Source organism: Amphiprion ocellaris, chromosome 11, assembly GCF_022539595.1.
Source record: "Amphiprion ocellaris isolate individual 3 ecotype Okinawa chromosome 11, ASM2253959v1, whole genome shotgun sequence".
Lineage (NCBI taxonomy): Eukaryota > Metazoa > Chordata > Actinopteri > Pomacentridae > Amphiprion > Amphiprion ocellaris.
The window spans coordinates 24,302,740-24,329,824 of record NC_072776.1 but is presented as its reverse complement, the minus strand read 5'-3'; the positions used below and the strand labels follow the sequence as shown (position 1 = coordinate 24,329,824).

The following is a 27,085-nucleotide window of genomic DNA, read 5'->3' as shown; positions in this document are numbered from 1 at the left end:
GATCTGAAGTTTATTTAGAGTCCAGGATTTGCATAAAGACGCAGCATGTGTGAACAGAATGTGAGGATGTGTATGAACAGTGTCCAGTAAATGGAAGTAATGAGATCATTAAAATTCTAGGAATCACTTTTTAACCACAAAATATTCAAAATGTTATTAAAACAGATGCTAAAGTTTGACATGTTCAGAGTGCAACTGCTCTGCTGTTTGAATCATCACTAGACAATCATCACTACTTACAGCTGGTAAACCAAAGTGTTCCTGCTCTTAGTTTGTTTATTCTCAGTTGTTTTCCCACTTACATCTACACTTTGCAAAAATCCTCAGCCCTGAATACACCAGTGACTAAACTAGATTTCAATAGTTTGTGATTGGTCAGTTTGCTGTACTTTGTAAATTAAGTTTGTTGTAATTTGCAAATATGATTCTAACAAATGGCTTGACAGAGTATTGTCTTACACTCTCCTCATTACATTTTTTTGGATAATTTTCGCAATCCTCTATGTTCACTTCATGCAGTAATTGACTGGTAAGGACATTGGTAAGAAATGGGTAGATATTATCCTATATCTCTTTTCAAGACCAACCTCCAAGAAATGTAATTTCTATACAACTAAACTGCATTTCCACTTATGTTTTGATGAAAACATCTCTTTTTCCTGGCCTATTTTTGCTTGCAACGTATCACAAATACGTTTCTAATCGACATATCCTTGCTATTTATTGTAATGCTTCCCAACTGTTGCTCCTTTTAAGCCAGTCAAACATATTTTACATGGTGTCACTCTGATAACCCAGAAAATGGAGTAACATGCTGTTTAAAGGTTGTATTTTCGTAAATCGAACCAAGAGGATTTGGTGCCTAAAGAGTAAGTGTTTTCTACAATGTCATATTAGTTGGAGAACCTACGCAGAATGCAATGTAGTTGCACAGGAGCATCATTTTTTCTTTTATTTCCACACATGTACTCCTGTCATTTCATCTGTGGACACAAGAGCATCAACACCTCGAAGGAGAGACTGTCTGAAAGACTGCATCATTACTCCGATCTGAACAATTACTGTGTCTTAGCCCTCTCTCTCTGATGGCAGGCTTTTTGCCCTGCCTTTGTAAGCAGCCACTGCAGAGAGCTGGTTGCATCATAGGAATGTGTTCATTTCAAGCAGACCCTGGTATGAAACTCCATTAAGCTTGTAACAACATTAGATATAATAGAAGGTTACAAAGAAAATGTACCATCTGCGTTCTAGCGCCGATGTTGTTACTGTAAAACATTTATGGAAAACATAGATATCATAATTGGTCATAAAACGTTGCAGGATGCTAACTTTGCCTGTAGACAACACCTCTTTAGCAGCAGAAGTGTTAACATCCAGAATGTGTGTTTCGAAATTCAATCAACGGCAATAACAGTGGACCAGTTCAAGAGCTCTGTCAGAGGTCTCCATTACTACTGCATGCAGGTATAAGTGATGCCTCAAGGCTTTTCTCCTCCTCTTCCAAAGTTATATTATATTACCATGCAGCTTGAGGTGAAAGCACAGGATATACAACTAGAAAAGTGTTGTGTTACAAACTGAGAACAGACACAGAACTGTTGCTCATAAAAAGTCATCTGTAGGGGTAAAATACAGCAACTATCCCACCAGAATCAAGACCAGCCTCCTACGTTCCGAACTAAATATATTCTGGATGTAGCGAGTGATGCCATATTTTTAAAGAGTGACAGACTGTTAAAAATGTGACTTATTTTCCCCATAAAATAAGAGCATATGGCATGAACCATAAAATACGAATGTGCAGCGGAGACACTGATAACAAGAGAATAATTTCCACAGAAGCATTATGCACGTAACAGTAAAAATACAGGAGCTGTTAGTGTTCAGTTCAGAGATTTTAATATGGGGCATAAATCACTTGGAATTCGTACTGTGAACCACGATGCGCACATAAATATTTCCCCACATCGTGAATATCTCTTCAAAAACGTGAAAAACGAATGTGATTCAGTAGCATGCAGGAGAGCTCATGAACCATGAGCTTGTTTACTCTCTTAGAAGGGGCTTACAGCAGCGAGGGGTCTTTCACTGACTGACATTTATCCTCCTGCTTACAAGTGGTTTTATATGCACCGCTCACTCCTTCCCTCATAACTGTCTGGCCGGATGGTGGAGCAAAGAAGGGACGGTAATTCAGAATGAATATGAACGCTTCCTCATGGTTGGCTCAGGAGCCCCCAAGATGGACGTGATGAACGATCATTGTGGTCTTTTTTTTGCCCCCACTTGTGCAATCAGTAGGAAGATGGATTAATGCATTAGTTTGTGTCTGCCACAGGGATGAGGACAATGGCTGGGACACACACATAAATCATAACCTTTCTGTCTTCTTCCATCTCACAGTTTTTAAAAAAAAACAAACATTCAGCTTCTTCCCACACAAAGCAGCATGTGGGAAGAGCGAAGTGGCACCCCTGCTAATTTGACTCACTATTAGGCCGAGTCTGGATGAGGAGCAGTCCAATTTGGAAAATGCCAACATATTAGCGACAGCCGAGGAAATGAAAGCACAACAAACATTGGATCCAAAAATCTCCTGTGTCTGCACAAACTAACTTAGACACACATAAAACCTCACAGCTTAAATACAATCCGATCCATTTATTGTTTAAAACCTAATGGAATGTGAGATTCACCGAAGTCAGAGCTCAGAGAAATGGCTATTTGATAAAGATCCAATCTTACCTCCATCTAATCCCACTAAATTTGAGGCACTGGGCTCATCTTCTAGCTGGCTCATCAAACTTTATCAATCTCTGAGCTGGGCGGATGGTGTCCACTTTTAAGGGCACGGTGCAAACTCAGAGATAGAGGGATTTTTGTGCAGAAAAGTGCATTTCACATAATGGGCATGTAATGAAGCCTCTCGAGACCAAATGTGTCATAAAATGGTTCAAAGCAGAACCTGACAGTTGGGAGAACAACTTGTACCAATTTGGGCTGAAGTGAAGGAACACTTAGTGGTGTCTGATAGAGACATTCAGACAGCAGAGCAGAAATATAGATGCAACCAGACTTAATACAGTGAAAGCTGCTTGCTGGAAACATAACAAAACTGTTTGCCAAGCTTCCTCAGACCTCTATGTTTTTGTGACAGAAAGTTCTCAAATTTTCACAGGCCAAAGACACCTTGGAGAAGAGAAACCTTATAAAACAAACACCTTCTAGCTGCTTACACCAAGCACATCATGAATATACTATAAAACAGATTTTCCAAAGCACCTAGATCACATTTCACGTTTCTTTTTTCCTTCACGATGACAACACTTAAGATCAGTGAGTTGTGTCAGCTCCTGGAGTTGAAGCTGACAAGCAGACTGAAGTGTCATTTTCCACATGCAAACTTGTCCCATTCTTACTATTAATTGCAGTCAGTGTAGTGGATGATGGCTGACGAAGGTACATCATTGGGAAGGGGGAAAATTTTCATAACCAGAAGGGAATTCTGGATCCTCCTCCACCAAGCTGGGCCAAAACTCTGCATGAAACATCTGCTGGAGTTTCACCTTCAGTGTCTGGTCACACGGTAAGCCCAGCTGCTGCTGCTTCTCCGACTGACCAGTGAGGTGACTTGAAGCTGCTACAGCTGGGACAAAAGCCTCAAGCACCCAAATCAGAGAGGTATGACCAGGGACAGTGAATCAGTGCAGAGAGGCAGCTTCTGCTTTCAAAACATGAGAAGAAAAATTGGCAGCTGGGAAAACCTGCCCTCGACTCCCTCATCTGCTACTCCACCGGTCTTTTTTCCAACAATTCAGCAACTTTGGAGCTGAATTCGAGGATAGATGTTGCCTTTGTTAATTGGATGGGTTAAGGCTAACCTCCCTCAGCTTTGCACCTTCATATCCTTTTGTCTGGTTTGTTTGTATTTCGTTAAATTAATCACACTCTTTATGATAGGAGCTAAGCGAAGGATGCGGCTTCGGTGTTTCCTCAAAATACTGACGAGTGGAACATTTACATGCAGGCAGACAAATATGCAGTTCTAATGGACATTCCACAGAAAAAACACTAGCAGGTTGCCTGATTGCAAGATGTAAATCTTCTGCAAAAACTTGGAATTTTTAGTGTAGTTGGCTGCTGCTTGGAGGTGGTTGTTGTTGTTTCCCATAGTGAAGTAGATTTTGAAAACAGTAACACGCAGATAGCAGAAAAGAACTCCAAAACCACCTGCTATAAGCGACAAAAAAGGCCGATTTATACCTGCAGCCTGCATCGTGAGTCAAACTAGGGTTGAAGCTGATGAATGAGTTGAATAAATCTGATAAATACGACATGGAGCTCATAAACCATGAGATCTTTCTGCCTAACTCCAACATCTGCATTAAAGCCTCCCCTTCAGACCTCTACAGACTGACTTGCAAATGGGTCTATTACTCTATAAAGTCTTATAGTCAGGTAAAGTTGTGTTTTTGTCACGCCCTCTGCCCCTGGAGCCAGGTAGTGGCAGTTTGTTTTTCCCTCTTTCCCTCCTCCCTCTATTCTTCTCGCAGGTGGCATGTGTGTTCAGGATTTCGGGTGGGTGTTGCCATTCCAATCAGCCGTAATTGGCAAGCAGGTGGGAGCAATCAGCGATCGGCCGTCTACACCTGCATTTAAGCAGACGTTCAACTCTGTTGACATCGGACTGTTGAACTCGCCTCGTCGGTAGCCTGCGCATGTTTGGCTCACTTATCTTTACCTGTATTTATTTTATTCTCTTGTATTACAGTTTGGGCTGCCTGCCTCCACCTGAATCCACCTCCTCGGAACTGAGTGGAACGCTGGCCTCACTCGGCTCCGCAGGGAAGACAATCTGGTTGGACAGCTTCTCTTCTTGACTGCAGCACCTGCTCATTCTCCTACCTAACTATTGACCCACTGGAATCCCCTTGGCCTTCCCACTGGACCCCCGGCCCTCCTATCGGATCACCTGCCTTTCCACCGGACCTCCGAGCTCCACCGGATCACCAGCCTGTCCACTGAGTCCCATCCAACCCTCTGGACCACCTGCCACACGCCACCCCTCCAGTCGCCACTACCTCCCGGTCAGTTCCATCTTAGTGGTTTCTTCACAAATAAGGTCCTGCTTGATCGTTGAGCCAGTTTGTGTTTCAGTTACTGATAGTTTTTGCTAATTCTAGCTAAGCCGAACTGTTTGTCTTCTAGTTTAAGGTAACTTTGTATTAGTAGTTTTGTTCCTGTCTGGGTTTTACCTTACGTGGGTTGTTAGAATTATTAGTTGGTTTTCTATTGACATTAGTAGTTCCAGTCCACCCTCCCACTAGTAGGAGCTTTAGTCTGTTTTGATTTTGGTTTGATCTGTACTTCTGGTTGTAGTTAAGTCATCCATGTTTGTAGTTCTGTTGGAACAATCTGTAATAAAAATTGTTTCACTTGCCTACCCTTGGTGTCGTGTCTCTTTTCCCTGCTTTTGAGCCTCTGTACTGGAGATTTGTAACAATTTCATGTGAAGTTTAAGTCCCTAATATGTAAATTACTCAGGTAAAATCACACCATAAATAACGGTATAGAGTTTTTATTATTATTTTATCTCTACTTGGTCTGAGTTTTGTCATATTTTAAAAGATACAAACTTACTTCATTAAAAAAAGAAACCTCCCCAAAACATGTTAAACATGCCAACTCTGAAATTTTAGGTAGAGACCTAAAAAAAAGGCTACTTGTTATTAGAGTGACTTGCTGCTACTAAAAAAACAAAGGTTACTTGGCTTGACTAGATCAGACAAACGTGACTGCAATGTTCGAAGATGCTGTGGCATGTTGTCGTGTTACATAAGTCACATTCCAGGAGCCACAGAAAGCAGTTGAAAGCTAAATAAAGTGCAAAATAAATCAAAAGACTTTAACAATAGAATGTAGCTATTCCATCTGCAGAGTGGAAGTGCACAATAATACTACAATACAGTGTAGATGTAGTTATGCAAAATTAAAGGAATGGCAATGGGCAATACAATGAGTTTGAGTAAAAATTTTCAATTAAATTCTGGTTTTACGTTGTCTGTTCACTGGAAGAAATCTTATGAATGAGGAGCAAACAAGCAACGAAAGACGCTCACATGACCTTTAAAACCAAACTGTCTATTTTTGAAAATGCTTGCATTTCTGCACTTTTATTTTTTCATTGTCAGTGTGACAAACCGTTCACCTGACCTGTGTCATGTTTTTTTGTCATTAGTATTATAATCAAGCATCTAGTTGATTTCTCCCCTCAAGTGCTGCGCTGCTTAATGAGCTGTGAATGACAAATATTATACAAAATTGTGGACATCTGTCATCTTCCTTCAGGGCGGAACACAACACAATGGGAACGAGGCCTCGCTGAAAAGAGGCAATATTAAAAATGGTTATCTTCCGGGCAATGTGGTTGATCCAATAAAGTTAAAAGAGGTCACACCGAGACTCGCCGCCGTCGGCCACCTGGCAGATGATTCTGTGAATGAAGGATCACCTCCAGTGTTAATTACCTCACATACAATTGCAATCTGAGTGAATTTAGCCCAACTTGAAAATTACATTTGTGGTCCAGGAATGGCATAGGAATCAATCGGTCCTGCAATGTGCACATTTACATAGAATATCCATTTACAGAAAGGACATTTTTGTGCAAATAAAGCCACATTTCCTCACGTTTTCTAGTCTTGCCGAGTGCTAAAGGAGTAAAACTTTCCCCGCAGTTTCACTCCTTGGCCTTATCTGGCTCAAATCCCTTGAAATATGTTTTGTTTGGTCTTGTTCATATCACTCTTCCTTGCATTCTAGTCTCCACCCCTTGCTTGTCCCATTCTCTACTATCTCTCCTATTATAAGTTTGGATTTTCACTGCAGCTGACTTGCGGAGGGCAACAGTTTGAGAGAAGCTGCTGTGCCTCAGTGGAGTGCGACTCTCCCTCTATCCCTGCAAGCTCCTTCCTTCCCTCCTCCTCCTCCGACTTGACTGAACTCAGATAGAGGGGTCTGCAGGTTACGGGCAGAGCAGGGAAGGCTTCTGGAGAGAACTGGGGACTGAGCAGCCACAGGAGGAATGGCGCCAGGGCCAGGAGGCTAATAGCCTCTCAGTCAGTGACCAGTAAAGATGTCTGTCTGCCTTTCACAAAACCAGTGGTGAAGCAACATCCAAAGCTACTGACAAGTCCGCTGCACTTTGGCTGTGTTAGAAATCTCACAGCAATATTCTCAGAAAGAGTGTGAAAGAGGCAAAGGTAGTGGAGACGGATAGCAAAAGAGACACTGTGTACATTTGCTGCACTATATCTAAGACAGGTGCAAGACAAGGGAGGCACTAACCCCTTTTTCAGATGTGAGGTACGTAACACTGCTGGCTTCATCAATCTGTTAAAATAACAGCAGTTCAGACACTGGTCACAACTGTTGTTCCTTATGGCTTCATTCAGACATAACACCACAGTTTCTGAGAAAGCCACTGGATGCATGCAGTATTTGTCATACACAGATTAAACAGAATGACGTTTAATACATATTATTGCACTAATAAAAAAAAAACTACGTATAAACAAATAGCAAGCTTAGCAAATTGCATAAGTATATAAAAGTTTATTTGTGATTTCCTGAGCAGTGAAAAATCTGCTCATTTGTGACAATATTCTAACTATTAGCAGTGAAATAATCTTAATCTAAGGAAGACTGGTTTGTAACAAATACATTAACTGCAGCTGATTAACTGTGACTGTATGAGACAGTTCACCTGTCTGGGGGAAAGAAATGTGCAACCACTAATCCTGTCTCCATGTCAGGGATTATTTATAAACTAATTAAGTTGCTCTGTTCTGCAGAAACTCTCTTGCTTTGAAAACACTCCTACAGATGTTGATGCTGCAGGTATTTAAGTCAGAGGAAATACTCCTACAAACAGCTGGAAGCAAAAAAAAAAAACAACTTTAATTTATTATTGGTGAGGCTCAGCAATCTGACCTGTCTGGTCTGTAATAAAGTATTTTTTTTTTAATTACACATTTTAGTTTCCAATAGATGTGAAATTGTACAGCAAAGTGAACAAAAATGTTATTTTGTGTATGATTTTGGCACTTTTGTGCTCTCTTTTAGGTTTTTGCATTCACTTTGGTGCTGCAATGTGGAAAAAACCCATCCAGTTTTGCTTCAAACCACTTCAAGTACAATGCTTGAGAGGGCCTATGTCTGGAAATTTTATTAAGTCCAACCTGGTCATGACTTTAATGGAGACATGAAGATGATACATTAAGAAGCCATCATCTTAACAGAAAGTCTAAAAGGGGCTAATAAAGGAATAAAGGATTACAGGTGCTGATTATTTATTTGACCTGAAAGGGGCAATGTCTTAACCTTACTTAGTCTTCAACAGTCAAGTATTATCATTTTCCTTTTCAGTGCATTTTTGTGAGCTGTAATTTGAGTTCATCAAAGTTTTTCTTTAGAAGTAGGAACGTCATTATTAGAACCAGTCATACAGTGTATATATTAAACTGCTAGCTTCATCTATCTGTTAAAGAAATATCTTTTTGGTATTTAAACACAGCTATTTGTTTTGTAAATGTGTAGCATTGGCTTTATTCAAACATGACAGCATTGTTAGGAATTCCATATTTAAGTGATATTTGTCAGCTCGTATAAAAGACAGACTAGTAGCAGAACAGCTGCAAGTTGGGAAACAACATCAGTGACGAAGAGTGTTCTCATTTCTCAAAAGAGCTGCATCAGTGGTGGATTTTGAAATTCATTTTGTAGGTAGATGAATGCTTATGTCTGTAGCTTAATTTATGACTATCATGCGAGCAACGGACACTCTCACATGATTCTTATCAGCCGTTTACATGAAACTAACAAGGGTGCTTCTTGAAATGTCAGCGCACAAAATAAAGTCTGGGCCATGTTCTTATATGCTGCTTCTCTCACAGCAAGTTTTGTTTTTAACCCTGTGGATCTTGCTAGTGATTATACATCATGTTATATAGTCATGTTAATGGTGTCCAAAAATGGCCAAAATGAACATGATGCTTTGTTGTAGGAAGCCAAGTGAATGAGCAGTGTTCGCTTCACCACTCAGAAATTGCAGCAATTTGGAAATGTTTAAAGACAACCAATTTAAAATTCGTATTCACAAAGATCTTGAGTTATTTCTGAGCAGATAAGCTCCACAAGTTGAACAGATTCCAGAAACATCTCGTGGTGTGAGAAAGACTAAATCGCTGCTGTGCTACTGCAGCTTTAACATGAAAAAGACAGAATTCAATTCAGACGTTATCTGTGCTAAGGAAATATTACCAGGTAGGACCGAGCCATGTTGTAGGCTGGGCTTTTGTGGCAATATAACTGAAAATTATAAATGCATTCACACAATAAGATGCACGCCTGAAAGGATCTATAGTATCCGAAAGGGAGCAGGCACAGCATGAACACAGGAAAAATCAAAGAGAGCAATTTTCCTGCTGCTTTCCACTTCTTAGTTAAAGTGGCAATAAAGCCTTTAAATGTTTTCTATTTTCTGATCCTCTTTGCTATCTCTTGGGCCTGCATCAGATATTCTGACACACCATCAGTGGAGGAGAGGCTGGCATGTCTAACTTAGCTCCATTCTGCTGCCTCATTGATGGCTACAAACGCACCACATCTGTGATATCACAGTTCCAATTAAACCTACCACTGTAATCATGAATGAGTCGAGAAAAAAGAGATAGGTGCCGGTAAAGACAAGAATGCCAAATAAAAAACAAAAACCAAGACAGAAAAGATCAGAAATTCATAGCGGACACTTTTTCGTTTAAGTAAACCATTATGTCTCAAGGTAGCATCATTTGAGCTCCTCAAGAGCCTCTTCAAATGGCGACACGACAGCAAAATGACAGCATCATTACCCAGACAATGAAAGAGATAGAAGGATTCAGACAAAATGCGCAATTCATTTTTGTCTGCCTATTACAGCGCAAAAAGAAAAAGGGAAAAGAGCAGGCTGAGGGAGGAGAAAGTGATGGGGAGTGATGAAGACAAAGTGAAGGAGAATGACAAGAAAGAAAATGTAAGAGGATGGATGGATAGTACAGCAGACACAACTAATTAGGAATAAAAAGCTGCAACACAGTTAAAGAAATTAGGGTGTCAAGCTAATTTAATCTGCTTAAATGTACCTGGATCTCAGGAATACAGTGGCATTTGGAAGCTAAATAAAGTGGCATTAGCTCATTTATAACCTTAAAAATGAACAATAAAATCTAAATATTAGTCCTAAAGCAGATAGAAAATCAGTGTTTCCTGTTAAACTCCTTGAAAATATAAATTTGCAAGAAATTTAACATTAATTTAGCAACAACATTGACTGTTTATCTTCAGAGGAGCAAGAATTGAGCCAAAAATCAAGCACAAAATCTTCCTTGCTGTGGGAAAACATGTGTCCCAAAGGTCTAATTATCAACCATCATTTTTCTCCACATCTTCCCATGTGTAGCTTTGATAAATATTTCAGCTCTGGGTGTGATGAAGGTGCAGTTTGTTCCTTTGACAAACCAGCCTGACCCACCTAAACAAGATCTTCAGGCCTCATAACATAATCCATAACATCTAAATTCTTTTTTTAAAAAAAAGCAAAAAGAAAACAAGCTCTGTATCTCAATTCAGAGCATTCCAGCTGCTGCCCTCATGCCACGCTCATATCAGACCTGTAGTCTTCTGCTGCGAGCCACTATCACCCATCTAAATCATGAGCTCGCGACTCGTACAGTCTGTGCCTGTGGGTGGAGGTTACGTGATTCCAATGCTGTATTCCTGCAGTGATGTGTGGTGGGGTTGACATGAAAACCCATCTAGTGGAAATGCAGAGATGCAAACATACGGGCTGCAGTGTTCATCATGGGTCCTATAGCAGGAGGGAAAATATGATGCTGCTGATGCCAAAGTAAACTGTACGAAGCTTGATAGAAGTTGGATTGATCGTTGACATCGTTTAAAAATTGAATTGATCAGCTGAGTACTCAAAACTTGATTATTTCAAGCAAGAATTTTATCCCAAAGTCCTGATTCTCTCTTAAAAACTTGTTGTTCTTTGCATGTGGGCGTAGAGCTGTTGTCTCTTTTTAGCAGCTAGTACAAAATTCAGAAAAAATAAAGCATAAACACACCACACCAGTATTGTTCTCCCTTCACTGATTTCCATCCAGCTTCAGGATTGATTTTATTGCTTGTTTTTATGGTTTTAAATGAGTTAGTGGCAGACCAGAACTCTTCTATAATCACATCCAAGTTGGAGCATTGAGGTTGACCAACCAGATGCTGTTGGATTCTAGAGTTCCAGGTGCAAAAATAATGTAAAAATGTTGCTAATCTCTGGAACAGTTCACCTCTTTGTCACTTTAGGTCACTGCTGATGATGCACCTGATGTAGTTTTTATGTAACTCATGTAGAACTTGACTCCATGACTTCATCTTCAACTGTATTTAGTCATAGTGTTTTAAAACCTGCTATTTTAATTGTTGGTTCAGCTCTTTGTGTTCAAATGTGCTTTACAAATTTGCAAATTTGACTTTGAGACATTCTTCTGATGATTCCATCTACTGTTGTCAGCGACAATATTTAAAGGTCATACTGGCACATTTCAAGCCAGTTTCTAAAGCCCATAATAAATCAAAGATCTGGTAAATTTAACTTGCAATGAGGAACTTTTTTTGTCCTTAATCTCGCAGTGAAAGGGCCTATACACAACCACAGCTCATGCATACTTATGTCGTATGCCTAATAATCGGTTGCTTTCTTTTTAATACTGTAATTCTTCATCTAAATACCAAGTTTCTTATTTATCTGGTGAATCAGAAACTTTTCTTGGACCCTGGCACTGTATTTCTGCCGTATTGGTTTTACTGTACTCGTTGCCATTTCTAAACCATCACAGTTGCTAAACAGCTCTTTAGCTGTGATGAGTCTATCAATCTAAAACATATCATCACCGGATTTAAAACCTTAGTGCAATACAAAATACACATTTAAAAAATCAGCATTGTTTTCACTCGATTAGAAAAGGCCTGAATTTAATGGGAGTTGATTTATATGTCTAAGTACTGCACTCAGCTTTAAAGTAAATGAATTTGTTTCAAATATATGCTGAACTTTTTTTTTTTGATGATCACATTTAGCTGATTTAGTTTTACCATTAAACTTTTATTATAATTTGTTGCCAAATATTGTTGAAGCTTTATTTGGTGACAATGTTAAGAAAAATGCTATTTAGAACCAAAAAAAAAGTTTAAAATGTTAGCGACAAGTGGATGGACATTGTATATGATTTGGAAGCTACCAAGTCGGACGTGGCACTAAGGAGTTGGTACAGACCAAAACAGCTAAACTAAGCTAAAATAAAATAAATAAAACATTCACTGAGTGGCCAAAAATATGACCCCAAATCATATCAATCAATCAAATGTTAATGTTGCTCTGTATTTGCTGGATGTAGATGTGTGACTCTTTGCCAACAAGCTCATCATATATCAACCTAAAAACTAATGATACATCAGTTCAGTGTTTTTTCTACGCTCTCTAGTGGCCAAAAACTCACTTATTCCAGGTTAAATAAAAAATGAAGCTGATCGGTAGCATTTTTGTCCAAACAATCAGTGGTAATCATCCATCATGATGAATTAGAGCTGTCAAAAAAACTAATTTGTAAAGTTGTTAGGAAGCTTTTTTTAAAAAAAATAATACGTCTTTATTTAAAGGCCTTGAAGAGGTTCAGGAGTGATTTTCTGTTCGCAAACCTACATTAGTTATATCAGTCACAGATGTATACATATATTTCTCCCATTGTATGACACATTCAAGGGGGTTAAAATTGCTCAAAAGGTCCTCGAATCCGAAGTGGAAATACTTAAAGCCGGAGAATACACCTGGGCTTTAATGCGGATAACATGCTCCAGTGGAAGGACTAACTGAGAGCCAGAGGATTGTGATCCCTTCACCCTGCCCAGACACACAGAGGCCGGATAAAATCTCACTGCAGCACACAGATTCAATAACTGCAAGTTAGGAAGCTAAACACAAACTATTATAAACTATTTATTAAACATTGTAGGTGCATACTCTTGTGTAGCATCGGTACACTTGCTCATAGAAAAACCTTTTTAGCCAACTCCCCGGTCTCCTCCAGGTGACTGAGATAGTACTTCAGCAGGCTACTATAAAATGCTCATCAATCACAGAGGCTAATCTCAGGTTCACACTGGCACTTTCATTGTGCAGGCCTTTTCTATAAGGCTGCTCCCACATAAAGCTCTGTGCTGGCTGCTTTGACAGGCCAGCAGCCCTGCAGCTCCCTGCCATGAGAGCCATTCAAGTGGCACATTTTTGAAGTGAAACAGCGACCAGGCTCGGGCTGATCTGGACATCTGGAGGCCCAGTGGGTTGAAGTAGGACAGGGGGCAAAGACCCAGCATGTAGGTGACTTCAGCTGGGCTTTGTGGGGAATGAAAAAGACACTGCTTCAACGGATTGGAAATCCAATAGAAAAGGCTCCAGTTTTTAAACTTGAAACTGCTTTTATGCTGAAAGTTGAACTAGAAAGGACCAAATGGCACATGGTGCTTTATGTCAATCTTCAGTTCCACTAGCCAGAGTTCAGACTTGCAGCATGGATGAGGCGACTTTAGAGCACAAAGGTAGAACAACACTGTACTCTAAAAAAATAAAAGTCCCAAAAAAGAAGGAAACGTCTGCTATACGGAATGGAGGGGCAGAATGTATTTCAAAAAAATGTGCTGGCCAATTTTTGTGTTTCTGTCCTCGATATTTTCTTTTTCCAATCTTCGTCACCACTCATGACAGATGAAACACAAACAACCCTATTCAAAAATAAACACAGCAATTTTGCAGGTGTTTACCTTTCATTCTGCCATATCTATCGCTTATTCTGTGCTGTAAAATGTTCTGTTCCATTTCGTTCCGTGAGGAAGACCCTGTTTCTCGGCCCACTGTACAGATGAACGGGTCAGATAACGAGTGTCATTATTATACAACATCATTTCTATCCTGTCTCCGCTGGCTTGCTGTTGTTCTTTTATGAATGCACGCTGACTCGACTGTGAGGTTTTATCAGAGCTCGTATGAGAATGCGTTTATGAAAACAGTTTATTTGGATGCTGTGAAAAGCGGCATATATATTTCTACTTGTATACAGATACACAGCATTGCATCCAATTATCTACAAGTCTGCCAGGCTCATATTCAGAGATCTGTCCCCCTTGAGATACATGATAGCAATAATTTACTGCACTGAACCCCATTTAAATCAGCTCGCACAAACTGTTTCACTGATTCTTGAGAGATTTTAAACCACGAGCACAATATGGGATTAAAGGTAGATTCTCTCTCACTCATCTTTATTATTTTATGCATCAGTCTGCAGTGCTGAATACTTTCAGTGTTTGATTTCATAATCAACTCTGTAATGTCTGCTTCTGTCAGTTAGTGTTTCCCAAAAATGTATCTGCCTCAGAATGTACTGTTTAACAATGAACTAGTGAAAAAGCAAATCATTATTATTTTTCACACAGTGCTAATAGAGCCCTTCTTTTCCCCTATACAATTGTTAAATATGAAACCAGACAGGTACAGACTCATTTAAAGTTTGCAGTGTACTGGACATGAGAAATGGCTGCTAAGTTGCTGAATATACATTATTTTAAGAAATATATTGAATTGTTGGTAAATTGAAATGTTCTGATTTTATTTTTTATTTTATAATGAGGGGGTTTAGTGAGAGGAGGTCAGGACATACGAGGATAACACATAGCCTGTTATAAGGCAAAGGCTTACCTCCAAGGTGTTGACACTTTTGTGGTTAGCTCTATTTGCACTTGGTGCAATTAGTCCATGAGCCAAGTAGGTAAAATCGGGGTCATCAGTACCACTTTGGGGGGCAAATTCTCTCATGCATTTTTGTGAAGGACAATATCCCTAGCAACTATTCCTGTATGATAGACATGCACAAGTGGCAGCTTTATGTGAGATATCAATGTTTTTTTAACAGGGTTATCCATAAGGGTTATCCAAGTAAGACAGCCAATAAGATGACAACTTTCCATTGCGGTTCTGCAGGTGATCAAGATATTCTCCAAAATGGTCAACTAAATGTGGATTTGATGGATTGTTCAGTGTTTCTTGGAGTGTTTGTTGTCTCACATTCTCACAAAGCTCTTCCATAGACAATTAAATGTTGTCTAGATGGACTTTCTTGTTGCTTCCAGTGTCCTTAATCCAAGAAAGAAAGCCTTTCCATATAAGGCGGAACAAAGCTTCATACAGTAGTTTGTGTAGTTGGATGGCCCTGTTGTACTTGTGTCCTTCTATAACACCAGCTACTGATCCCTCTGCAATCATGCCTGCTTCAATACACAAGTCTTGCAAACCTGCATCTTGGAATATTTTGCCAATTACTCCTAGCAGTGTACATATGGTGTGGAAGGTTCCCATCCTTGGATATTTGGAAACCCCTCTTTGTGTTTCCACAAAATGTCAGTGGCTTTTGTGTAGAAGGCTTGGTCAAATACTACCACTATATGTGGCAGTTGCAGCATGTTCTTAATCTTCAGAGTTTGTGTGAGAATCTTGTGAATTGTTGATAAGTCTGTGGCAGGGGCATTGATTGTTGAAAGATATCCCAGAATGTCTTGGATAACTTCTTCCTCATCTCTTGTCTGAATATTTAAACCAGTCCATACACTTACAGTTTGTCTGGAGGAACAATGCATGCGAGCTAACAACCAGAGCAGGTTTTTTGCTCGAGCATCTCTCAGTACTTCCTCACATTCTAAGGCAACATGTGGCCTTGGGGCAGGGCCAGTGCCTTCTCCTGCATTGTAAACACTTCTCCTAGTTCAACAGTCATCTGCTTGTCTTTTTGAATGACATTTGTGGGTTTGGGTTCAGGCATTGAGCCATACAACTTTGGTTGCACAATTATCCCATTTACCCTGTGTGATGTTCCAGCCCCAGGTAATGTCTCTTCATTGCGATCAATGTTGTCCCATGCCACTGTTGCTGGAACATGAAGCTGGATGTTAGGTGACAATGGAACACTTTTAGCTGAAGTGTTCAGTCAGTTTTTGCAAACACAAAGCAGTATAAATTTCTCTGACCACCCTTGTAACAGGGTTAACCTTTAACGTTAACCCCATAATCATGAAAAAATGATTAGACCACCCTTGTTTTCTTCAATTTCTTGTACATTTTAATGCCTGGTACCGCTAAAGTTACATTTGTTTGGATAAATATAACGATAACAACAAAAATAGCTGATAAGAGTTTAATTTCAGAACTGATATCTAGACATTTGTATTTTCTGGAAAAATTCCATGGGTGCCGATACTTTCGTCCATGACTGTATGTGCATCTCAGCAATGAAAAGGTGAACTCAGAAATGTACTTACATGTACCTAAGTCACCAAGTTAAACATCAGTTTTCCATATTAGAAATCAATTATTGAAGAAGTCTGACTAAAGCTGAAACCGACACCAGAATAAAGAGCAGCTGCTTCTTAAAGTCTAAATAAATTAGCAGCTACAACTGAAGTCACACACATTTCTCACTACAAAGTCTGTCCTCTCACTTCACTCTCAGTCCAAATGCTTTGGTAAAAAATAAATGGTGATAAATGTAAAATTTAAAACAAACTGTCCATAGTCCAGAAGAACACAAAGAGCAGAAAACAGTTTTCTTCCATCTGTGTATATAAAACACAGTTATAGAAGATGTCTGACCTTGGATGGAAACCTTTGGATGCTCTTTCTTTGTGCACTCCGGTTGGGTCAGCGGGTCAAACAAGGACGGGCTCGGGGTCGTCGGGACCACAGAGTTCTGTGTTACAACAGCTGGGGAGAGGATGAGGAGGAGGAGGAAGAGGCCAGCCATAGACGAGGGGGCGGAGTCCTGTGAGGATGTAGTCATGGTGACGACTTCTCCTCTAACTGCCAAGGTGGGCCTCTGAGATACAGCTGCAGGAGAGGAGAGACAACTTCAGCACCTCAATGCAACATTTTTTACACTTGGCTTCAAAGAAAAGAAGTTCTCTCTGAGTCACTTCAAAATCATTTCTTTTCCCTTTCAAACCTTCAGTTCCTTGGGGTTTCCTGCTCTGAATCCAGCACAGAACAGAGAGAGGATGAAAAAGTGATGCAAAGGAATAAAATTTTGGTAGAAAGGACATCACCATGGGATGGAGAAGAAAAAAAAAACAGATGTTAGATAACTAGAGGGGGACTGAAAAGACGAGATACAAAGCTGTGTAAACTAAAATACAGGAAAAAAGGGAGAGAATAGAGAGATGGAGGGGTGCGAAGGACACAGAAAAGTAGAAAAATTGTCCAGAAGAGTTTTACACTTCTGCAACGAGGCATCTCAAAGATGTACCTAACCTCTGACCTTGAGATAATCACTTCAAATGTGCAGTTAAATTCTGAAAGTTCATTTAATGGCTGATTAAAATTGAAAAATTGAATGCAATCTTGGACTGTTCAATGAGGCGGAAGTTTGCACAAGTCAATGAAGCAGAAATTAGTTCACATAAAATCTATGGCTCTTAAGAGACGGGCCGGAAAAATGTTTGCACAACTTCAGACGCTGCAGATTCTTGGATCTTCACTGCACGTGTGATGCATCTCAATACATCAATGATCTCCAATCAATCTCCCCCTTCCATATTCAAACATTATGTAAGAAGACTGAGGCAGCAGAGCAGGACGTACACACAAAACACACTCTCATACTTCCTGAGTAAATGTAATCTCCTCCACTCATAACATATGAGCCTACAGTGCAGAGCTGAAACCAGCAGTTCATCATCTCCCGTCCTGCACTCCTTCCGATGTTAGCTTAGCGAGGTGTAATATCATTAAAGTAGATTAAAAACTGAGAGCATCTACTTTCTGCAGTACTTTGGCTGGGTTACATCTCTCTCTAGTATTTTCCTCACTAATGCTTCAATCAATAACAAATTATTAGCATGGTTGAGTTGCAAATCAGCCATATTGCCCTGCAATCAATTATCCCTCTCACTACAACTGGTAACTAATTAGGCAAATGCACACAATGCCCATGTTTGTCATTGCAATACAGTGGAGTCAACAGGCCCCTCAGCGTCTGCCACCTAAAATACTGTTGATTAAACAGGTGGAAGTGTTCAATGTACTCTGCACTCCATTCGACTCACTCTCATTCTGGATGTGTTTCAAGTTTAAGTGCTCACTGTTCAGACTGCAGAGAGCAAAAAACCACTAAAAAAGACCCTAAAGATGCAAGTGAGATGATGATATTGATCCAGTTTGAGAAATAAGTCCGCGCGCTTCAGGTTTCATGGTTGGCTCTGAAAATGCTGTTTTGTGCCTCACAGCAATACAAAAAAGCTTGAATCTCATCTATGAGGTGCATCGAGTCCACTTGAGCCTGCATATTTATGCTGCTCTTGTCAGAAGGTTGTGTTTTTTGTTGTGGTGACAGCAAACATGAATATTGGAGTGCATCATCAAGTCGAGACTCAGAAGTGCATCACGGCGTCGTCTCATCTACACCATCTCTCCCTCTCCTCTACCTTTGTTTCTTTCCCCTCCTGAGTTTTTGTGTGTTTCCTGTCACTGTTTTCATGACTGAGTGCTTCTACATGCTGCTACTCGGAGACCACCAGCGCTGCAGATTTTCCAGCTTCGTCTTGCTCGGCTCATATTTGATAACATGAAATAACGTGTTGAAAGCGGATAAGATCAAGTCCAACGCTCCATCATCACATGACCACTTTTGTGACCTGCTGCCTGAATGCATGACTGTTTGCTTCATTAGTTTTTGGCTTAAATTTGCAGCTTAACATCGGAGTAAACTGCCTTTTAGTGGTAACTGCTGCATTTGGATCCTCTTACCTGCAACCAAAACTCTGGCAAGATCACGTTACAGTGTGAACTCTGCAGTGGAGCAAAGAGGAGTTTTCCTGCTTTACACAACAAAAAGGAGACTAGAGGGTTTTTAGTGTTGAGAAGATTCTTTACTTGTAGTGGTCAAAAGAGAATTAAAGGTGGTGGACCTGCTGGACATGAATCCAGCATTTAACACTGCAAATAGTGTCATAATTACTCTTAAGGGACCTCATTAGACTCTCTTTAAGAATGGTTTTATTGGGTTACTGTCCTCTTTGATTAAATGTGGTGTCAATTCTGTGTTGAATCTTGGATTATTTTGTGTTATTTCTATATAATACCTCTACCTCTTAGTCACATTACTAATGGAACAGTATCACAAATTTATGATCAAATGGTACATATATGAGACCAAGTTTGTTTTCCCAAAGAAAAACTGGTCTGTAGCCATTTTTAATTGGGAAAACACTCTTGCAACTACAACTTCTTGGAAGGAATTCTGGAGTGAAACTAGATATTTGTTCATTTTATTTTAAAGATTTTGCCATTTTTCATTACATGAGTTGAATATACTAAGATCTGGACAGCATGCAATTACTAACATTCTATCCAAACCAACTATGTCAATCTTAGTTTTGGCTTCATAGATCTTTTTTGAACTCCTAATTTGGAGCAGCATGACAAAAACCTCATTCTGGAGTAAAATTAAGCATTTTTTAAATTTATTTTTAAAGGATTTGGCTATCTTTTTAATTACTTACTTTTTAACTAATGACATTTAAGTGAATATATTATGATCTGGACAGAGTGCAATTACTAACAAATTCTATCCAAACCAACTTTGTCAATCTTAATTGTGGCTTCATAGATCTTGTGTACTCATAATTTAAGGCAGCATACCAAAATCATCATTCTGGAGATAAATTAAGTATTTTTTAATGTTTTTAAAGGTTTCAGTCATTTATTAATTACATGAAGTGAACATATTACAATCTGGACAGTGTGCAGTTACTAACAAACAAATTCTACCAAAACCATCTGTGCCAAACTTAATTTTGGCTTCGTAGATCTTTTTTGGACTCCAAATTTGGTGCAGCTAAAAATCTCATTCTGGAGAGAAATTGCTTATTTTTTCATGTTATTTTAAAGGTTGTTGCCATTTTTAATTGCATGAAGTAAATATGTAAGATCTGAACAGCATGCAATTTCTAACAAATTAATTTGATTTTAAAAAAAATTGTTAATACTCAATCTTAATTTTGGCTTGGTGGATCTCTTTTTGAATTCCTGATTTGGATAAGCATGCCAACAAGCTTTTCAGTCATTATTTCTTCTAATTAAATAGTGCTGCTACCTGCTAAAACCAAAGCGAAACCGATAAACTGCAGCTGTTGAGAATGCTGCATAAAGCTTTTAATTAAAACTAAAAAAATAGGAGGATGTGGTCCTAATTTTAGCCTCTCTTGATTGGTTATCTGCTTGTTTCTTAAGTACTCTGAACATTTTACTTACTGATCTTTGAGTGCCGCATAGACTGGTGCCAATTTTTCTTTCAAAATTTTCACTATAAGCACTCTTATTCCTTATATTCTGTTTTAGGTCTTTTATTCTGTGGTAGAAGAAGAATTGATGCAAAAAAGCACCAGTTTTGCCATAACGGCAGCAAAGTACAACCAGATATATTCATGAAAGAGCTACAGCTATGTGGTGTAGAAAACTATTCTTTCAGCAGACTCTACATTCATTTTTACGACATTTTCACTTTTATTGGACACCTGATAGCAGAGAATAACTGACAATCAGTGCAGGATGACATGTAATTAAAGTCTCATGGTGAAATAAAACCAAGAACATCATATTTAAAGGGCATCAACTTTTATTCACAAGACCACCCTGATTTTTTGTTATTTCTATTATGTGCAGGAGAAATGTTGGCAGGTGCTTAATTCACATTAAATCACTGAGTCCTGAAAGTCAACGGCTGACTCTGCAAATCCTCTCATTAGTTTAAAAGCTGGACTGAGAGCTGGCAGGGCAGGAGATCATGACAGATGAGCAGGACTCTGCTGCAAGTTCAGAAGTTTGGTGGATGACTTATCCTGGCTTGGATACACTCAGAGGGAACAGTGCTGTCAGCAGCATGGTGATGTTCGTGTGTGGGTGTCAAAAAAATTCTGTACAAAGTCATGTCATACGCCAAAAGCAAACCTAGACACGCACAAATCTCAGCTCCAAAAACTGGCAAAATTCAACCATGGACAGCTGGTCGCACTCCATATTGGGTCACAGCATGTGGCCAGAACTGATGCATGCTGTGTAGGGTTGCAACAACAAATCGATAAAATCAATAAAAATCGATTATTAAAAGCATTGGCAATGAATTTCATTATCGATTCATTGTGTCGCGCGATTCATGCGTCACTCGCCATGTCGCAGAGCCGTCCAGAGCTTTGTTTTTCTTTTAATCAATGTTGACTGACTGAAATAAAGTTTTGTTTAAAAAAAACAAAAACTCCACCTGGAGAGTGAGTTGAACAGAGCGAGGTGGATGCAGAGCGGAGGCGGTATTTTCAAAGGAAAAGTAAATTCTACAAATGAAACATGACCAACATGGAGAAAACAGTTTGACCGAAGACCTCAAAAGTGTGGGAGCATTTCACGCTTCACAAAACAAAAAACATGCGTAACATGCAAGCTTTGCAAAAGTAATATGAGATGGCACAGGAGCACCACGATGATGATAGAGCACCTGAAACGGAAACACGTTGGAGTCGCCGATGAGGATGAAGGGAGCTCAACAGCAGGGTAAGTTACTACAATATCCTACGTTTGTTCCGTTTTACAGTGAGGAAACGTAACGTTAGTCTCTCTGGTGGCTTGCCTGATGCTAGCGTTTGTTTGTTAGCTGATTAATGACAGTGATAGGGCACGTGTGTGTGTGTGTGTGTGTGTGTGTGTGTGTGTGTGTGTGTGTGTGTGTGTGTGTGTGTGTGTGTGTGTGTGTGTGTGTGTATAGAAAGAATGACTCTTTAAGGCAACTCCAAAGAGCCCTGATAGAGTCCATCCAATTTCCCATCCTGCTGTGTTCGGGATTAGCAACAGTTTGTCAGTAAGGAACCAGGACGATCTATAGCACAGGAAACTCTCTCTGCAAACACACACATTCATATACACACTTTTAAAACAGTCACTGTTTGCCTGTCAGTCGGACATTTAGTCAGATTCAAAGAGTCGATTAAAGGTACACTATTTGTCAGAGTCCCAGCCTGGTCCCCTTTCTGCCTTCTCTTCTCTCTCTCCCTCCTTCCCTCCTCCTGATCTCCCTTCCTCTCCCTTCCTCTCCTTTCCTCCTCTCCCTCTTTTCTACCTGCCTGTCTGCCCTCATCGCTACGGTCCTGGCTGCTCCTGCTGATTTGGATTATTGGACTCAGCTGCACTCTGTCACAGCTGCAGCTGATTACTCGTCAACGGCAGATAACACCGGGCTCGTCCTTCCCCTCGTTGCCAGATCATAACGCCTGTTGCATCCACCATCTGCCAGCCAGCAATCCTGCTTGCCGCCTGCCTTCGGCACAGCGGCTTCTGCCCGCCCGCCTGCCGCCGCTGGCTCGTCCCTCGGAGCCCGGCCTGCCTGCACTGTCTGTCCCTGGCTCTCTGGCTGCACTAGCGGCTTCTGCCCACCTGCCAGTCTTGCGAGCCACCGCTGGCTCATCCCCCCCGGACCCCAGCCCTGCACCGACTCTGCCCTGCCGCTCACGGTGGTCCACGCTAGCCCGCACCGGCGCGTCTGCCCGGATGCCGGTCCACTGAACCTGTCTGTCAACTCTCCCATGTTGCTCATGTGTGGCTCACATGAGTTAGCCCTTTTAAGTATTCCAGTTCAGATTTCAGTCTGGCAGTTGAGCTTCCCTCCTGCCATCACGTGTGCCTTCAGTTAGCCCTTTTAGTATTCCTGTTCGAATTTCAGCCTGGCAGTTGAGCTTCCCTTCTGCCATCACATGCGTACCTTCAGTTTACCTTAATGGAACTCTGGGTTTTCTTATGTAATTTTGGTTTCCTCCTGCCCAGACTCCAATCCTAGCCGGGTTTTGTGTTCTTCTTTGTTTCATTGTCATTTCAATAAATTCACTTGATTACCCAGACCTGTCCAGCCTTGTGTGTGTGTTGGCCTGATAAATGTCCGAGCATGTCTCTTTGTCTATTAGATTGTTATCAGTGAAGAGACTTCCTTATTGCATTAAGCTGTGAAAATGGTATTTGTAGAGAAAGGATACATAGTAGATTCTATGACAATGCAAGTACTTTTTTCCTTGTTCTTAAAGCAAACACCCTACAGCTAAATGTATGAGCTGTAAATCTAGTCAAGAACAAATTTCCAGTTTCTGCACTGGTGGCTTGTTGTGAGAAGGCAGTGCTGTCTCATATACTGAAAGAAATATAAGACAATACTGCTATCAAAGAACTGCAGACCTCAGTTAAGGTCCGTCTACATGATTCCACATTAAGGAAGACACCGGGCAAAAATGACGTCTGCACTGTACACAGTTAAAGTTCTGTAAACCACATCTTACATGTTCTATGTGAAAAAAGAATCTGTTTTCATTTTTCATATGAACAACCGAGTGCATCGCTATGAATGTCTTCCAGGAGTGAATTAATATCTACTGCTATCCCTATATTCAAACACTGTGAGGTCTCCTTGGAGTGTGACTGCCCAGTTCAGGCCTGATCTTCTGATTTCCGATACAGCAAATTACTCCTTTTCTTATATAACTCACTTATTAATGGTCTGATACAGAAATCCTGATTCCACTGTTGTAGTGGAGTCACTGGAGGGAGTTCCTAAATCTTTTTAACCATCCGACAGAATATACAGGCACCTTAACTTTGCACATAAAGACTTTTGATTCCCAATATGTTCTGACAACATTTGTGTATGACCTGCAAATTCTCCAAATGGACACTCCAAGTCCCCACATGGCGGTATACTTGTTAAGCTGACAGGAACAAGTCTCCTAAAGCTGCACCAAGGTCACTTAGAAGTAAACATCATCTGCTAACACCAAAGTTGTGGAGATATGTGTGTATATTTCATATTTATATATATTTCGATTCAGAGTTGGGATGATAAAGATTCTATTCACTTGCATTCACTCCTTCATATTGTGCTGCTGTAAATTTCTTGTGCACAGGACAAGCAAATCACTCGAGAGTCCTTCCACCTCAAGTTAACCTGATCTCACCAGATTTCTATCACTAGGGATAATCGACCGTATCATTATAAAGCGGTAGCATCACCGTTTCGTCATCGGTAGACGTCTCCCCGATAGAGTGGTGTCTTGTACTTTAAACAACAACACATTAACTTTCTAAAGTCTCCTTTTACCTGCACAAGGGATCAAGCAAACACTCACCAAGGAGAAGTGAACTGCTAATACCAGTTTGCACACTCGATAATCAATTAGCAGCACATTAAACAGCATGTAAACGTAGCTTCAAGCGAGAGTTAAGTCTTTTTATGTGCTGCTATGATCCTTATTATTCTGCACCACTTCTAAGAATGCCTTGTGCCCATGGCTTGTAAGCTGCAGTGGAAGTTTGCTTACTTTGTCTTTTTGCAGTGTTCAGCCTGCCAGCTGCTGTCAATCAAACCAACTTCCAGCTCCTGAAGCAAAAAAAGCCGTTCTGGTATTTCCCTCGAGACCTTTTATTCTCCTGAAATTCTCTCAGAATAAAACTATTAACAAGACATTATAAAAGATGCTGACATCATTGTTGACTGCAAGATGCCTGGCTAAAGGTAGTGTTAGGTCAAATAGTGCCTTATTAAGTCATTTTTATTACTGTATTGGGAGAATGAAAAGAAAAGCTTTTTCCATTCACGTAAAAACCTATTTTCACTCAGGTTTCGAAATGCCAACAGCTAAAACAAAGAAGAAATGTCCTAATCCACTGGAAATCAGCTTAGCCCTCTGATCCCCAAAACCCAGAGGAAGGACGGAAGGGCATGCTATCTTTTGAAACACTGCCAAAAATACATGAGTATCTACAAACTCTCAACTTCCCCACGATCCTTGAACTTATCATCTCAGAAAACCAAGTCTGAGCTTAAAATAGAGATTGTGCTCAAAATCATTTTATTCTTCATGTCTCAATTAAGAAATCACCAAAAAAGCACTACATAAGCCGCAACTACGGAGCTAAGGAACTTTTGGGCCGAACTGGGATGAACTGTAGGCTGTGTTTAAACAGAGACAAGTATGGAGGCGTTTAAGTTGTACAATATCACAGAAAATAGAGTCATCATTTTTTTTCCCCCAAGTTTGGGTAACACCTGTGGGCACTTGGAAAAATATTTTATTTTTAGTTTTCCATTTTTTAACGATTCCTGGCATTATAACTTTGCTGCACTGTGCAGAAGTCATATCTGAGATGTCGCTAGATGCTGTTTCCATAGAGATGTCGGAATTTATATTGCAGTGAAAAATGAGCAAACAGTGAGCAAAAATGTGATAGGAGCAAAAACATCCAGAAACTGCTTAGACTTCAGAGGGTTAAACAAAAAAAGTTTGTGGGAAACATGATAATTAGCTGCTCATCTTAAGTTTGTCTATCAACTAAAACTGTCAGAGCACAAAGTACAAAAAATTGTCATGACAAACAAGTCTGGAAAACTTGATTACATAAAGTAATGCAGTGCACTATTTGAGTAAATGTACTCTCTAACCATTGGCTGTGTACTTTGACAGTGTATTGCAGGAATGCAGTTTGACCTAAATGTTTGAAAGCTAGAGGCGGTGTATTTCCCATTTGGGTGTACTACATTATTATATCACTGGGAAGCTTCAGCATGGTGCAACTTGTTGTAAACAACCCAGAGCAACTACTCGGCATTTTCTCCCAGCAGCTTACAATACCAAAAAAAAAAAAAAGCGACTACAGTGACTCAGTGTTAGGATAATTTTGGAAAACTCAACCTAGATAAACAAGGTAAGCAAAAATTCTTTCCCCATCTTGATCCAGATGGCAGACCCTTTTCCTGCGCAGCCTCTCATGAGTCCCTGCCAATGCCAACATGTATCTATGGCAACAGAGCGGAAAGTTGGTAGTCAAGCAGCGGGAATCAGGTTGAGTGTATTTAGGCACAGACCTCAACAGGCTCCTTGAGGGGGAGCTGGATGGCAGACTGCCTGCTGATGCAACACAGTGTGAGGAAGCAAAGTGCTTATAAAACAAAGAAAAACGTCAAGTGGGTGAACGCCAGAAATGTGCGTTAAGTTCGGCAACAACTCTGCATGCTTTTACTGTAAATAGCTACAAGTTAAGTGGCAAAAAAAAATTTAAGGAGAGATGAGTTTGAAGACAAAATGATGAAATGATCTCTTCATTTAGTTGAAACTACAGTGTCAAAAGATGGTTCAACTTCTGGGAGTTTTCATGCTATTATCACATCTAGGGTCATTTTTTAGCGCAATATAAAGTTCTACACCCCCCATCTCCATGGTAACAATAGCTGGATGTAGACAGAACTCAAAAATATCTTTGGCGCAGTGTGGCGAAGTTAAAATATTGTATTAAATATCGTATGAAAAAAAGAGTTGAATTTCTTTGATAATTTGTTTTCCAAAAATGATGAAAAAAACAGCATCTACAGCACAATACTTGGCATCTCTACTTACTTTAGATACTTCTTGCATTTTCATTTTGTTTCTATACTTGTCTCCTCTCTGCTCTGTGTAAACACAACCTGCAGTTCAGCCCAGTTAGGTCGAAATGCCCTTCAATTTTTGTTGGTCAAATTTTAAGTTTCTTACAGAAACTGATTACAGCAGTATTTTGGGTGAATTTTTAAACGAGCTAAAGTGTTTTGTGAAATATCATGGTTTTAAGCTTAGATGTGATTCATTTTCCCAACTGAACAACATGATTAGGACCATCACAAAGTTCAGCTTTGACATTTTCTTTCCTTGTTTTCCAGGGCCAATGAAGATTATTGGTGATGAGGAAAGGCCAATAACTAGAGATTGACCGATATGGGTTTTTCAGGACCGATACCGATACCGATTATTAGTAGTTAGAGGAGGCCGATAACCGATATTTGGAGCCGATATTCATTTGCAGTATAAGTATAAAAATTGGCATAAATAATTT

At 40.0% G+C, this 27,085-nt stretch overlaps 1 protein-coding gene across 7 annotated transcripts in view; it reads right to left on the bottom strand.

Moving 5' to 3' along the window:
* sema5ba (sema domain, seven thrombospondin repeats (type 1 and type 1-like), transmembrane domain (TM) and short cytoplasmic domain, (semaphorin) 5Ba) overlaps window positions 1–27,085 on the bottom strand; it is a 298,720-nt gene that overhangs the window by 158,127 nt on the left and 113,508 nt on the right. For all 7 annotated transcript variants that reach the window (XM_055015127.1, XM_055015129.1, XM_055015130.1 and 4 more), the window contains exon 3: window positions 16,793–17,026. In XM_055015127.1, coding sequence (XP_054871102.1) covers window positions 16,793–16,979 — 187 coding nt within the window. In that variant the 5' untranslated portion in view covers window positions 16,980–17,026. The remainder of the gene's footprint in view (window positions 1–16,792; window positions 17,027–27,085) is intronic.